Source organism: Pecten maximus, chromosome 9 (genome assembly GCF_902652985.1).
Source record: "Pecten maximus chromosome 9, xPecMax1.1, whole genome shotgun sequence".
NCBI lineage: Eukaryota > Metazoa > Mollusca > Bivalvia > Pectinida > Pectinidae > Pecten > Pecten maximus.
Genome location: NC_047023.1, coordinates 25,231,344 through 25,245,868, shown reverse-complemented (window position 1 = coordinate 25,245,868; position 14,525 = coordinate 25,231,344). Strand labels below are relative to the sequence as shown.

Here is a 14,525-nt window from a genome sequence, read left to right as displayed (position 1 = left end):
AGGTGTATACACGATACTTACATTGTACCTATACGTACAGGTGTATACACTATACTTACATTGTACCTATACGTACAGGTGTATACACTACTTACATTGTACCTATACGTACAGGTGTATACACTATACTTACATTGTACCTATACGTACAGGTGTATACACTATACTTACATTGTACCTATACGTACAGGTGTATACACTACTTACATTGTACCTATACGTACAGGTGTATACACTACTTACATTGTACCTATACGTACAGGTGTATACACTATACTTACATTGTACCTATACGTACAGGTGTATACACTATACTTACATTGTACCTATACGTACAGGTGTATACACTATACTTACATTGTACCTATACGTACAGGTGTATACACTACTTACATTGTACCTATACGTACAGGTGTATACGTAAAGGTGTATACACTATACTTACATTGTACCTATACGTACAGGTGTATACACTATACTTACATTGTACCTATATGTACAGGTGTATACACTATACTTACATTGTACCTATACGTACAGGTGTATACACTACTTACATTGTACCTATACGTACAGGTGTATACACTACTTACATTGTACCTATACGTACAGGTGTATACACTATACTTACATTGTACCTATACGTACAGGTGTATACACTATACTTACATTGTACCTATACGTACAGGTGTATACACTATACTTACATTGTACCTATACGTACAGGTGTATACACTACTTACATTGTACCTATACGTACAGGTGTATACACTACTTACATTGTACCTATACGTACAGGTGTATACACTACTTACATTGTACCTATACGTACAGGTGTATACATTATACTTACATTGTACCTATACGTACAGGTGTATACATTATACTTACATTGTACCTATACGTACAGGTGTATACACTATACTTACATTGTACCTATACGTACAGGTGTATACACTATACTTACATTGTACCTATACGTACAGGTGTATACACTATACTTACATTGTACCTATACGTACAGGTGTATACACTATACTTACATTGTACCTATACGTACAGGTGTATACACTATACTTACATTGTACCTATACGTACAGGTGTATACACTATACTTACATTGTACCTATACGTACAGGTGTATACACTACTTACATTGTACCTATACGTACAGGTGTATACACTACTTACATTGTACCTATACGTACAGGTGTATACACTATACTTACATTGTACCTATATACGTACAGGTGTATACACTATACTTACATTGTACCTATACGTACAGGTGTATACACTATACTTACATTGTACCTATACGTACAGGTGTATACACTATACTTACATTGTACCTATATACGTACAGGTGTATACACTATACTTACATTGTACCTATACGTACAGGTGTAAACGTACAGGTGTATACACTATACTTACATTGTACCTATATGTACAGGTGTATACACTATACTTACATTGTACCTATATGTACAGGTGTATACACTATACTTACATTGTACCTATACGTACAGGTGTATACACTACTTACATTGTACCTATACGTACAGGTGTATACACTATACTTACATTGTACCTATACGTACAGGTGTATACACTATACTTACATTGTACCTATACGTACAGGTGTATACACTATACTTACATTGTACCTATACGTACAGGTGTATACACTATACTTACATTGTACCTATACGTACAGGTGTACATCATGGTAGTGGTTAGGGAATGTACTAACTTGTCTATATTATTTTTCCAGTTTAACTATAATATACAAATTATTTACATATAACACTATCTGTATTCTGTGATTCTGTGACATGTTTTTGTTGGAAATGATAGTCTATATGTGAGGGCCTGGTATATATGTGTTAATGCTGTATGTAAGAGCCTGGTATAGGTGTGTTAATGCTGTATGTGAGAGCCTGGTATAGGTGTGTTAATGCTGTATGTGAGAGCCTGGTATATATGTGTTAATGCTGTATGTGAGAGCCTGGTAAGGGTGTTAATGCTATTAAGCTTTCATCTCCACTCATATCTCTTTAGTGTTAACAAACTAGTTCTTCCTGCAAATATAGATTGCGAATCCTGTCCTTTCCATCATGGTGACGGCGGTGTTATGCTCTGATGTGTTTATTGGATATGTTTTATAACCTACTGGATTAACTTTTAGAGAAATACCTGTTAAGCACTCTAAGGAATCTCGCATTGCCTAAATATGCTGGTTATTTTGAAACATTTCAAACCATTCCCAAAATATTTCAAAATGGTTAATGGTAAAACCGACAGATCACTCATAACTGATAAGTAAATAGAATGAAAGATTGGTCGAGGTCAGGGAACGTTCAGGCGATGAAGGATCATACAATTCAGTCCTAGATAATGATCCCTACTCGGGGCAGTATGTGTTTCACAGGAATGTGTTTCGCAGGAATCCAGCATCACGACGCCTCGCTACTGTCGTAATTGTGTCATTGGGCAAGATACTTTACCTCATTTGCTCTGGTTGTTTTTGAGGTAGCCACCAACTACTACAGAGACTACTTCTCAATAAAACCCTTATTATTGGGCAAAAAACCTAGCAGTCAAACAAACCTTGGTACAGGTAAAATAAATGGAGTGCCCTTCTAACCCTAGTAGATTGAAAGAACAAAGACCCTTCTTGCCCAAGTGGAATGGTTTGATTGTTTCAACATTCAGCCAGGAGTAATCAACTGAAACAGTTACTGATATAATTAACAGTTAACATTTCAAATACCATTCACCTTGGAGATGACATTTTATTGACGACTTTGATAATGTAACATCTAAATGTGATATGTTATATATCTGTTATTTGGTTGTAAATTCAGGAATTAATTTAGTTTTCATTTCAGTGCAGACAGATAAGATCAGTATTTTCATTTTATGTTAGGCTCAGTTGTCATTGGAACCAACTTCCTGGACAAACTTTCTTATTCTTATTTTAAATAGAACCTATTACAGCATGGCCATGTTGCCTATATCATTGTAATCCTCGATACAATTTTATTATGAGGACGTCATGGTGATATTTTAATTTTACATGATCCAGTAGGATATGGGTCTAATCACTGGTTAATAAAGTCATGTGATTAATCAACACGGTCATGTGATTAATCAACAAGGTCATGTGATTAATCAACAAGGTCATGTGATTAATCAACAAGGTCATCTGATTAATCAACAAGATCATGTGATTAATTAACAAGGTCATGTGATTAATCAACAAGGTCATGTGATTAATCAACAAGGTCATGTGATTAATCAAAAAGGTCATGTGATTAATCAATTGAACAAATATTGAATCATAATGAGTCATATCTTAATTCAGGAAATAGTTCCTAAAATGATTAGTCAAAAAAGATATCAAAGTTTGAGCTCCAAGAAGAATCTAAAAGAGAGTTTGTGTACTTCAGGGTATTGTAGCTGTATGTCATGATGGTGGATAGAGGCTCACACAACTTTTATAAAACATAATTCAACTGTGATTGGCAAAATACCTGATCATTTGATTGCTGATATTTGTTCAAGCCAAATGTCCCTTTTTACTTTATCAACATCTTGTGAAATGTTTTGAAGTTATGATTGATTGACAGTTTGATCCATTTATAATTTTATGTCTATTTCTCTTAATTTTATTTCCAGAATCAGCTGTCGATGTGGAAGGTCTGGATGCCTCCTTGCCCAGTCCCATCGTGGAGATTCCTGTCAGTCCTATTGTCAAGGCTCCCGTCGCTGTGGCAGAGGATGTAACAATTCCGGAGACAATAGAAGCAGTGCAAGCAGTGGAACAGCAGTCCCCGGTCAAAGTCAATGGTGTGATTCCATCACAAGCCAGCCTAGAGTCAGCCGACAATGAACTTCCTAACTACGAACCAAATCTCAGCCTTATTGAGGATGAGATCATTGTGGATGGGAGCAAAGATGAGGATGAGATTGACGACAAAGAGGAGGAAGATTCGGCTCCAAAGATAAGCCTTGATGAACAGATCAAATCACTCGAAGAAGAAATCTTAAGGAAGGATAGCTTCTCAAAGACCAACAACCATGTTGAACCAGAAGTTGCTGGTCAGGTCATGACGGAAACTGTCGAGCCGCAGGTAAACAACAAAGCTGGATCTGCACCAATATCAAGTAATGCAGTGGACACCTCTTCAGCCAATCACAGACAGGCTACGACGGACAGCCCTGTTGTCCCCAAGAAATCGGGTCCGTCCTGCTGTGCCGTGTTCATGTTTACGCTCTTGTTTATCGTACTGACTCTGGCCATGGTTGCCGTGGTGATCTACAACTCTAATATAAACCATCCTATCGCCAAACAGTTGAAACAGCAGATGAAGTTTGTTGAGCCAGTAAGAGATTACATAACACACCGAGTGCAATCCATATTTAAATCATAAACTCATTGTACATATAATCATGGAGAAACACATTTCACATGACAGCCTACACTGAGATTTCTATGGCATTATGTAAAACATCACAAGGTGTCCGATATTGATATTTTCATTTGAATAGGGCAACTTTATATCAATTTTACTCTCCATGTTAATATATGAACCACTCTACACTTCAGGCTTTAGGAGGTACTAGATTTATTTTTCCAACGAAATATAATCTGTATGGATATTGAAAAAAATCTATGATAAATTCCCATACCATGAACTTAATGGTGAGATTTTTATCATCTTAGACTATGAATGGAATTAATTTTGGAGAAATTTCAGCCTGATGAAGTCTCAGTGTTTGGTTGATGAACGAGGGTAATAGGCTTTTTGTGTACATTGGTGTAAGGGAATTTTTTTCTTCATTTGGATGAAATAAGGTTAAGATATAATTGTAGATTGTAGATAATGATATTGGTTCAATATTCATCGCACTGACTGGTCAAACATTCATTTTAATAGGCAGAATTTTTTCAGTAAGTGTTTAGATTTGAGATTTATCATAATCAGGGAAGTAGAATAGTAGATTTATTTTCTTGAATTTGAGCAAAGGAATGCCTAAGGTATGTTTTACTGAACTACTGTAAATTACAGGATTTTTTTTCTCATGCAAAGAAATATTATAGAAAAAAATTATATGTACATCTGTTTAAATGGTCACTATTGGCCAGTCATTATCTTTAATTCGTATTTACAAAATTTACATGTTTTATAAATATTCACATATTAATAAACAATGGCCTTTTAAGTCTGTTGTAACTTGTAGACATATCAGAAATTACAGTTATACCATACGATCATATGATAGTGTATTAATCATTTATGACATATTGTATATTTAGAGGGGACAAATGACATTTTGTAATATAGTCATACAATCATTATTCATTTACACTTTTTTCTCAATTTTTGATACATATCTTTTATGTTTAGATGGTAACCTGTTATATATCTATAAAGCCATGTAAGGCGTGTTTTTATTATCAATTATAACTTGCTACAAAGGTTTAATTCAGCCCTAAAATTGTTGAATTTGGATTAAGTTCTCATCTGTCATTTTCAACACTGTTGTGATCGTGTGATTTGGGGTTTTGCTTTTATACACTAAATCAATAATGTTTTATAAGAAGCAAGTTTTTGCATAGAATGATATCATGATTTTGAGAAGATTTGAAGAAAGAATGATTGTAAAATTCACATTGTAGTCGAAGAACTCCTAAAATTATGCAATTTACATACACACTACTATTTAGATGATTGTGGCGAGTTTCAAATGAAACACAAGATTTTTATTTTCATGTCCTGTGTTTTAAATCCTTATGGGTGATATAAACTGTTTTATTGGAGAAGCACAAGAAAATTAAAAACTCAGTACTATATTTCATTTAAGATTTTTTTGAAAATCTTGTTTCAATTTCCAGCATTTCCTTGATATTGTCTGTGCATGGGGCTTTGTATTTTCTATCTAAATTCCACATAATCCCTGAGGGAGGTGTCAGTTTATTGTATAATGCTTTCCTATGGAGGAAGGGGACAAGGCAATATAATGAATGCCTGGATCCAACGCTTTTCGAGGATGGAAAGGTGAATACTCATGCTCAGATGGAGTTATCCCCCTTCTATCAGAATTTCACAAATGTAGAGACTGGATTTACTTATTCTCCTCATGATCAATGTCTGTAAGATACTTATATGTATAGATATTGACTTTTAGCATAATCCTTTATTTTAATGTTCTCATTTTATGATGAATTATTGAGAGAAAAAATTCTTTTCTACCATTTCTACCACAGAAGATTAACAAGTTCCTTGGCCATATAGATCCATATTTTCTAAACACATTGGCTTAGATTTGGTGCTTGAACAACCCGAGACAACCATTTTAAGAAACTGACATCAAGGGTTTAGGATCTCAGAATTTTTCATTTGTCCAATTTTAGACCTTAATGTAGTCTAGCGTATAGATTTTATATCAAGATAGATTTCCTAGGCAGCCAATATATCCATAGCTTGTAAGACTAATGTTGAAGATTAAACACATTCCTTCCTATAGAAAATATTTTTATCATCATAAGTCGTAATCATCCGCTGTGATCATATTCTCAATGACATACTCGGGTTGCTCTGGATTTTCGTTTTGTGTTAAATTGAGATGTGTTAGGTTACAAACCTTGTGGCTTCGATACACTATTTACAGTGGTAACCTGTTGAGGTTATCTTGTTATTACTACACCTTCTTATCACACTAATTACTGCAATGTAATATGATAAATAAATAAATAGAAGAAATGTTAAAATGAAATAAAATTTAAACAGAATGAATGATTTGAGAAAGGGGAATAACTTTTAAGCTAGGAGCTAGTGATATAAATTTGGTGCATGTTATCGATTTTAGTATATATTTAATGGTATCAAATGGTAATAAAATTTCTTATCTAATACTTGGCATGTTTAAACCACAAGAAAGTCGGAAAATCACAGAATATTTTCATGTTATTAAAGACCATTTTGTAAATGATGTCCCACGCATGAATATTTTGGTGGATTCTGATCAGGACAGTGCAATAATACCCATACCATAATAGGTACATGTATAAGTTTGTATATGTGTTCAACTTGAGTCACTAAAACAAAAGTATATATACTTTAGTAAAATGTATACAGTTATGTATAAAGTAAACAGAATGTTTATCATTGTGGATAGTGTGTCGAGGAACAGGAAGCCCCACAGTGAGATAGTTGGCGGTGATGTCACGAATCTCATTATAACCTACTTCCAAGTATAATTTGTTGTAAAACTGAATTTTCCTCCCTCCATTCTCATCTGTATGTATGTATCCTTTATTGATTTTTCATTGGACACAAATAACTTCTGTACACAAAAACTTACCTTATATAGAATTATCATCTGAAAATTGAAACAGTTAGATGAAATATTATCTAAATAACTTTTTCAAATTAACACCTATGCAAAAATTCGAAACTGAAATAAAAAAAAAACAGAAAATTAAATTGTATTGTATTAATTACAGTAGTCAATATTGAATTACAGTAGTTAATATTGAATTAAAAACTTTATGTACATGTGTCTGTCACATATTTACAATTTATAACTGAATTTCAACATTGGGATACATAAATTCAAAGTAGTTATATGCTAAGAAATGTGTTTGTTTCACATAAGATTAACATAGTTAAAGGGAGATTACTCTAACATACATGACATGATGGGTAGCTTACATCTTTAAGTCATGAGGTGGTTGTCAACATTAGCTATAGAAGAATGTGACATTGGCAAGAGCACCTAAGGAGGTATTTCATTTCGTTTACATCTACAATCACTAACCCTATGGACCAATTAATGTTCTCGTGAAATGTTTTTAAGTGGTAAAGTATACTTCACTCGCTATGTTAAACTGGGACCACAATATTCTGATTACATAAATTGACAATATATAAACACTGGGAAGTATCCTTTTTTTTTTTTTTTTTTGTGACCTTTAGATTTTTGTCAAACTTTATATTTTAGATAATAGATACAAAAAAAATCACCTTCCAAGATACAGTCCATCCATGTCGTAAATCACTATTAGATAATCGTTATTCTTGGAATCTGTGAACCCACAGTATAACCATTAATGTATTATTGTTTTTTCTGTGTAATTCCTATTTCTGTGGTTTGAGTCATGGGCTAGTTTTCGTTACAGTTCAGCATGTCAGCAGAATTAGCTTTTTCGAACCTAGTACAAAATGTACCTGCATGGTCTTTCTCTGAAATGTGTTGAACTTTGTACTTTCGCCATGATTATTTTTACATATTTGTTTGTGGCAACATTTTATGTAAAGATTCAATACCATGGAACAACTATTCTTTATCACGAAAAAATGCAATTATTTTATTTTATTTTTTTTTTTTTCTCTCTTTTATTGTTATTTTGTTCATACACTTAATGTTGTCTATTCCAACTGTCGTTCTACCCACCTCCTCCTAACACACCCAAAACCCCACCCTGGGAACAGATAGTAATTCTCTTGCCTCTCTAAGGAATGCCAGAAAATGATGTGTTCATCATTCATGCTTGGACCTAACTAAAATCACTCTTGAAAAGCCATTAGAAGTCAGCTTGTTAGAGCAAGCTTAATAATGTTTCATCTATAATTTTACTGTTATTATAGCTATGAACATTTGACTGTTGAATTTTCTACACTGCTCAAAATTTTCTTTAACTATCAAACCTTCTATTACATGTTTATCCGTGGTGTGAATAGCAGCATGGAAATGCTGGGGTTTTTTTTATTGTTTTTAACATGAACACTATCAGCTTCTAAGTAATTGTTATAAACCATGATATATTATTTTGCACATGTACTAGCTAGGAACTCATTTAGCAAAGTATTGTCCAAAAATGACTCAAATATTCCATGGGTAAAATTTATACCTCAGACTGATTTTCAGGTTTAATGAGAATTAGTAAGGTATATAGTTTTTTTCTGTACATTGTCAAACCTCATGATTTAGTAGGATTTAAATAGTGTGTGCATCAAAATATTATTGTTCCCATAGAGGTGTCATATCATAATTTTGACATTAATTTGGATATTTTAAAGTAATTCTCAATAAAAATAGCTTTGCATAATGAATAGAAGTTCTGAAGAATTTTAAGCTAACTCCAGCTGCCTAGTAACAGCCTCGTGTTAATACCTGTGGTTATCATTTGCTTCTCTGCCTTGATAGCTAAGGGATTACTAGTATATCTCCCCTGGTTTGTCTTCTAAACATTGCTGGCCATTAAAAGTTATTCCAAGAACTTGGGTGTAAACATTATAGTGTTGAAATTGACATATTTTAGGCCATGCCTACATCATTTGGTATCACTTTGATTTTAATATTGTCTTTGTTAGATCTGCACAGCTTGCCGACCTTTTTACACGCCTTGTCCATAAATATCAAAGTTCAGAATTGATCAGAGACTAGTCATTAGCCAATGTGTTTCTGAGCAATACCTTATTTTGTACTATGTCAAACTTGCTACTCTAGTTTGCTTTGTTTTTCTAGCATGTCATGATCACTGCTTTACATGTATATATTTCAAGAGCTTGTAGGAAACAGAACATTATTTTTGTTGAGATGTATAACATACTTGAAGCTATGAACAAAAGAGAACAATCTTTTTGAATGTAGCTTGATCTCAACTTTAACAATGGTTTCTGTTGTCTACTATTTTCTTGAATTAAATGTGGCGGAAAAAAGTTTTAATATTTTTTTCGCTCATGGTGGACAATATTTATCCAGCAATAATCTCATGTCTTGTGATAAGCCCAGTGTATCATTTGATGTTCAGGATAAAATATCCAATTTTATTTCATTATGTCCCTTTATTAGCCCACCCTTACTAAATTAAGCAGAGATTATGTGCTGGCCGCAGTGGGTTTATTGCAGGATAACTAATGTACACACGAGGTAATGTGAAATGTACTCTTAAGTCTTCTACTGCTGTGCTCATTATTGTATAGAGTTTGGAACGATTCACCCTACAACACCGGCATCTAGTGGAAGTATGCGCCCAACAACGGCAGATATATTGGGAAGGGTACAGGGCTGTTATATATTATACTGAACAAATCACCTATTTTTGTATGACGTAGAATTTGTTAGTCGTTATATAGATGATATGTATGTTGTGAATTATTTAATCCCATTTAATGTTGGTTTGTGAATTTTTGTATATACAACTCTGCTATAATTATATGAAATTTTGTTTACTTTTGACAGAATTTATTCTTTAATTATTATGTCCTTTTTATTTTTATTTTCTGTTGTCTAGACTGTTGTGATAGAAAAGAATTTTTATGTATGTTATGGTAACTTAAACGTTAAACAATCTTCCATGAGCAGCCTTACATTGCAAAACCATCTTTTTGAGAGAGAAACTTAAGAATTTTTCAAATATTTTTATTGCAAATAATTTTTGACAAAAAATATGTTGCTTTTGTTTAAGTATGTTATATATTCAAGAAATAATTCAAGTTGAAGGTAAAATGTGACTTGTATAATACATGGGGTCTGTGGAAGATTGTTTTGTGTAAAGTCAGAGACCTATTTGATTATAACTATATACACCTCGTGTCCATAGAGTGGACAATTGTTATTCTGCTTTCTATAACATAAATGTACTTTTTGATATATAAATGCAAGTTTTCTGTATGATATTCATATACAAATATATATCTATACGATGACTGTTATCTGATGATATTGCTTGATATACAATGTATTTTGCAGAATGATATCAGATTGCAAACTCCAAACACAAATGTTACATACCTTCTGATTGGTTAGTTTTAACCAAGCAAAATCTTTCACACATAAAACCTTGAAGCACAGTTTTTAAAGCTCATTGCCTTAAATCCAAAGATGAAGTTAGAGATTTCATAGCTGGGTGCAGATACATGTATTTGATATAAATAATTTACGACCTCTAAGTTTGGCACCAAGGTCTAAAAGATGTAGAGTTAAGTCTATATCTCAGAAGGGGTAATTGTTTCAGTGGAGAAGTACAGTTCATAATGATGTCAACACTTTGATATTTGAAGAAGTAAACCACATTGTTCTAAAATCTGACAAAATAATGAAAAAGGGGTATACAAATCTTTTGTTTTCAACTTAACTTTTCACCTTTTGATTGATATTTTTATGAATTTATTTGGGTGAAAAATATTGATGTTATAAAATTTTTCAAACTGTAGTCTACCGGTATCTGTAGCTGAGTGTTAAAAAGGAGTAGATGTCAATGCAGAATAAGGATTGTTCCATTATTTTAAAAATTAGAATTTTTTTGGAAGATACGTTTTTAGTATGAATTTCTCCTGCACCTACAAAATGTTTGTACTATAGGACAATTGTTGTATCTAGGGCATGTCTCAATTTTCTTATTGGAAATGAGACGTGAAAATTATCATATACTACATCTACATTTTAAATGAGACAAGTTTATAATTGTATTTATCTATGTCTTTAACAACGAATTAGTCTCAAAAAAAAAATCCAGAAGTATATTAATTACGACTTAGAAGTATATTAATTACGACTTAGAAGTATATTAATTACGACTTTGAAGTATATTAATTACGACTTTGAAGTATATTAATTACGACTTTGAAGCATATTAATTACGACTTAGAAGTATATTAATTACGACTTAGAAGTACAATGTATATTAATTAAGACTTAATAAGTCCCAGCACAAATAATGTCTCATTGCGTACACCAAATATCTGTAGAACACTGATTTAAGTATGATGTTCGTGGGATACGGCTAATGTGGAATTGCAGGCATTATATACTTTTCATGTTTCTAAGTAATATTCCTCAATCAATGAATGTGACCATTTACATTGTCAATTTGCTGGTCTCTGAGGTCATTATAAGTCCTAAACTGTTGAATTAAAATACAGGACGTCCAGTGAACCAGCCATGTTTGCAGTAGCCCAATTGGTTTTTTACCACTAGTACAGTTATAGAACAGATGCCTTTTATTACAACTACAAAGTTTTACTTTGAAACTGTATTTTAAAGTGATAGGTGATTTATTTTAAAGATTTTTATAATTTATTTCTGTTTATTTTCCGCATTATTGATGTTGTGTCCTACTTAAATCTCAAGACAGCTGAAATGAAGCTTGAATAAAATAAACAAAAATGGAAGTTTTGTCAATGTCGTGATTTTTGCTTTTAGACTGCAGCCCAAACAAACAAAAACAACATACCAACAAATTAACAAAACCATAATTCAAACCAGAGACCTATATAAAGTATATAGGTCTCTGTTCAAACTAAAAATTGAGAAAACAAGAGAGTAAAACTAGAACAAATACAGATTGGCAAGGAAAGCCTTGAAAACGTAGAGATAGGATCAATGGATAATATGAAAGGATTCAGCTAAGACGGGAAATACAATTATCCTACAGTGGATACTATAACAGGATTCAGCTGAAGACAGGAAATAGTATAATTATCCACAGTGGATACTATAACAGGATTCGGCTAAGACAGGAAATACAATTATCCACAGTGGATACTATAACAGGATTCAGCTAAGACAGGAAATACAATTATCCACAGTGGATACTATAACAGGATTCAGCTGAAGACAGGAAATATAATTATCCACAGTGGATACTATAACAGGATTCAGCTGAAGACAGGAAATATAATTATCCACAGTGGATACTATAACAGGATTCAGCTAAGACAGGGAATACAATTATCCACAGTGGATACTATAACAGGATTCAGCTGAAGACAGGAAATATAATTATCCACTGTAGATAATATAACAGGATTCGGCTAAGACAGGGAATACAATTATCCACAGTGGATACTATAACAGGATTCAGCTAAGACAGGAAATACAATTATCCACAGTGGATACTAAGACCGGAAATACAAGCATCCACAGTGGATACTATGACAGGATTTAGCAAAGACAGGAAATACAAGCATCCACAGTGGATACTATAACAGGATTCAGCAAAGACAGGAAATACAATTATCCACAGTGGATACTATAACAGGATTCAGCTAAGACAGGAAATACAATTATCCACGGTGGAGACAATAACAGGATTCAAATAAGACAGGAAATACAATTATCCACGGTGGATAATATAACAGGATTCAGCTAAGACAGGAAATACAATTATCTACAGTGGATACTATAACAGGATTCAGCTAAGACAGGAAATACAATTATCTTCAGTGGATACTATAACAGGATTCAGCTAAGACAGGAAATACAATTATCCACGGTGGAGACAATAACAGGATTCAAATAAGACAGGAAATACAATTATCCACGGTGGATAATATAACAGGATTCAGCTAAGACAGGAAATACAATTATCTACAGTGGATACTATAACAGGATTCAGCTAAGACAGGAAATACAATTATCCACAGTGGATACTATAATAGAAGGATTCTGCTGTAGACAGGAAAATCCAATAAAAGGAAATACCATGGAGCAGGAAAGGAAACTATATTTTGAACGACATCCTGTACAACACAAGATACACGTGCAGTTCCTGGTGTAACTTTATAAGGAACGATTTTAAACATCAGAAAATAGTTGTGTTACATCCTTGTCGGATTCTTAGCTTGAACTACTTTCCACTTGACAGCGGTCCTGTCACACCGATGTGTCTCTTACCTCTGTATGATCAAAATGAACTCTTTGATTCCACACGTTCCCCCATATATCATCAGTGGTTCAGTGTTCAATTTCGCACATTCGATTCAGGCACCAAACAAGACAAAGTAAAACCACGCATATATATCCCAATATATGGTATCGAGAGTTCCAATTAAACACATAATATACTACATACATTACATTATGAAGTATCTTCAGAACGTGGTTTATAATTGTGATCAGACTGCTATTACTAATAGGCGACTAAAAACGCCTCTCAAAGCTGATCATTCTAGACCTTAAATATGACGTGTAAGTCCAACGCTTCCATCAATTTCTCTGGTTCGTTTCACAATTCTGCCGCTGTTATTTGCAAAATGGATGTTTATAAGGCTGTGTGAAGTTAGCTCGACATTCAACATTCAAAAAAATCATATCGTGTGTTTTCAATAGCCAACGAGGGAACTTTTGAATGTTCAGCGGATCGACATACGACAAAACGACATTGAGATTTTTAATGTTCCACGGCTCAACATACGACAATCAGATTTTGAATGTTGTATGTCGTATGTCTAGCCGCTGAACATTCAAAATCTGAATGTTGTATGTCGTATGTCGTATGTTGAGCTAACTTCACACAGCCTGTTTATAATGTAGTTATTTTCTGAAGTCACTTTCTTTGACACTCGTGAGAACTTGGATACTTGACTTGGCTTGGTTGGCAAAGTCATTAAGTAAGCCATAACTAGTGTCTTTAGTTTAGAAATCTCCTTCCCTTCACGGAGGATCCTAATGGTGTTTGTTGTTCATCATCGTCGGAAACCCACGGTTGATTGCACTATACGCTACAC

At 33.4% G+C, this 14,525-nt stretch overlaps 1 protein-coding gene across 6 annotated transcripts in view; it reads left to right on the top strand.

Moving 5' to 3' along the window:
• Positions 1-12,192, top strand: part of LOC117335036 (FERM domain-containing protein 5-like) — a 91,891-nt gene extending 79,699 nt beyond the window's left edge. For all 6 annotated transcript variants that reach the window (XM_033894952.1, XM_033894951.1, XM_033894949.1 and 3 more), the window contains one exon: positions 3,685-12,192. In XM_033894952.1, coding sequence (XP_033750843.1) covers positions 3,685-4,439 — 755 coding nt within the window. In that variant the 3' untranslated portion in view covers positions 4,440-12,192. The remainder of the gene's footprint in view (positions 1-3,684) is intronic.
• Positions 12,193-14,525: the final 2,333 nt, after the last annotated feature.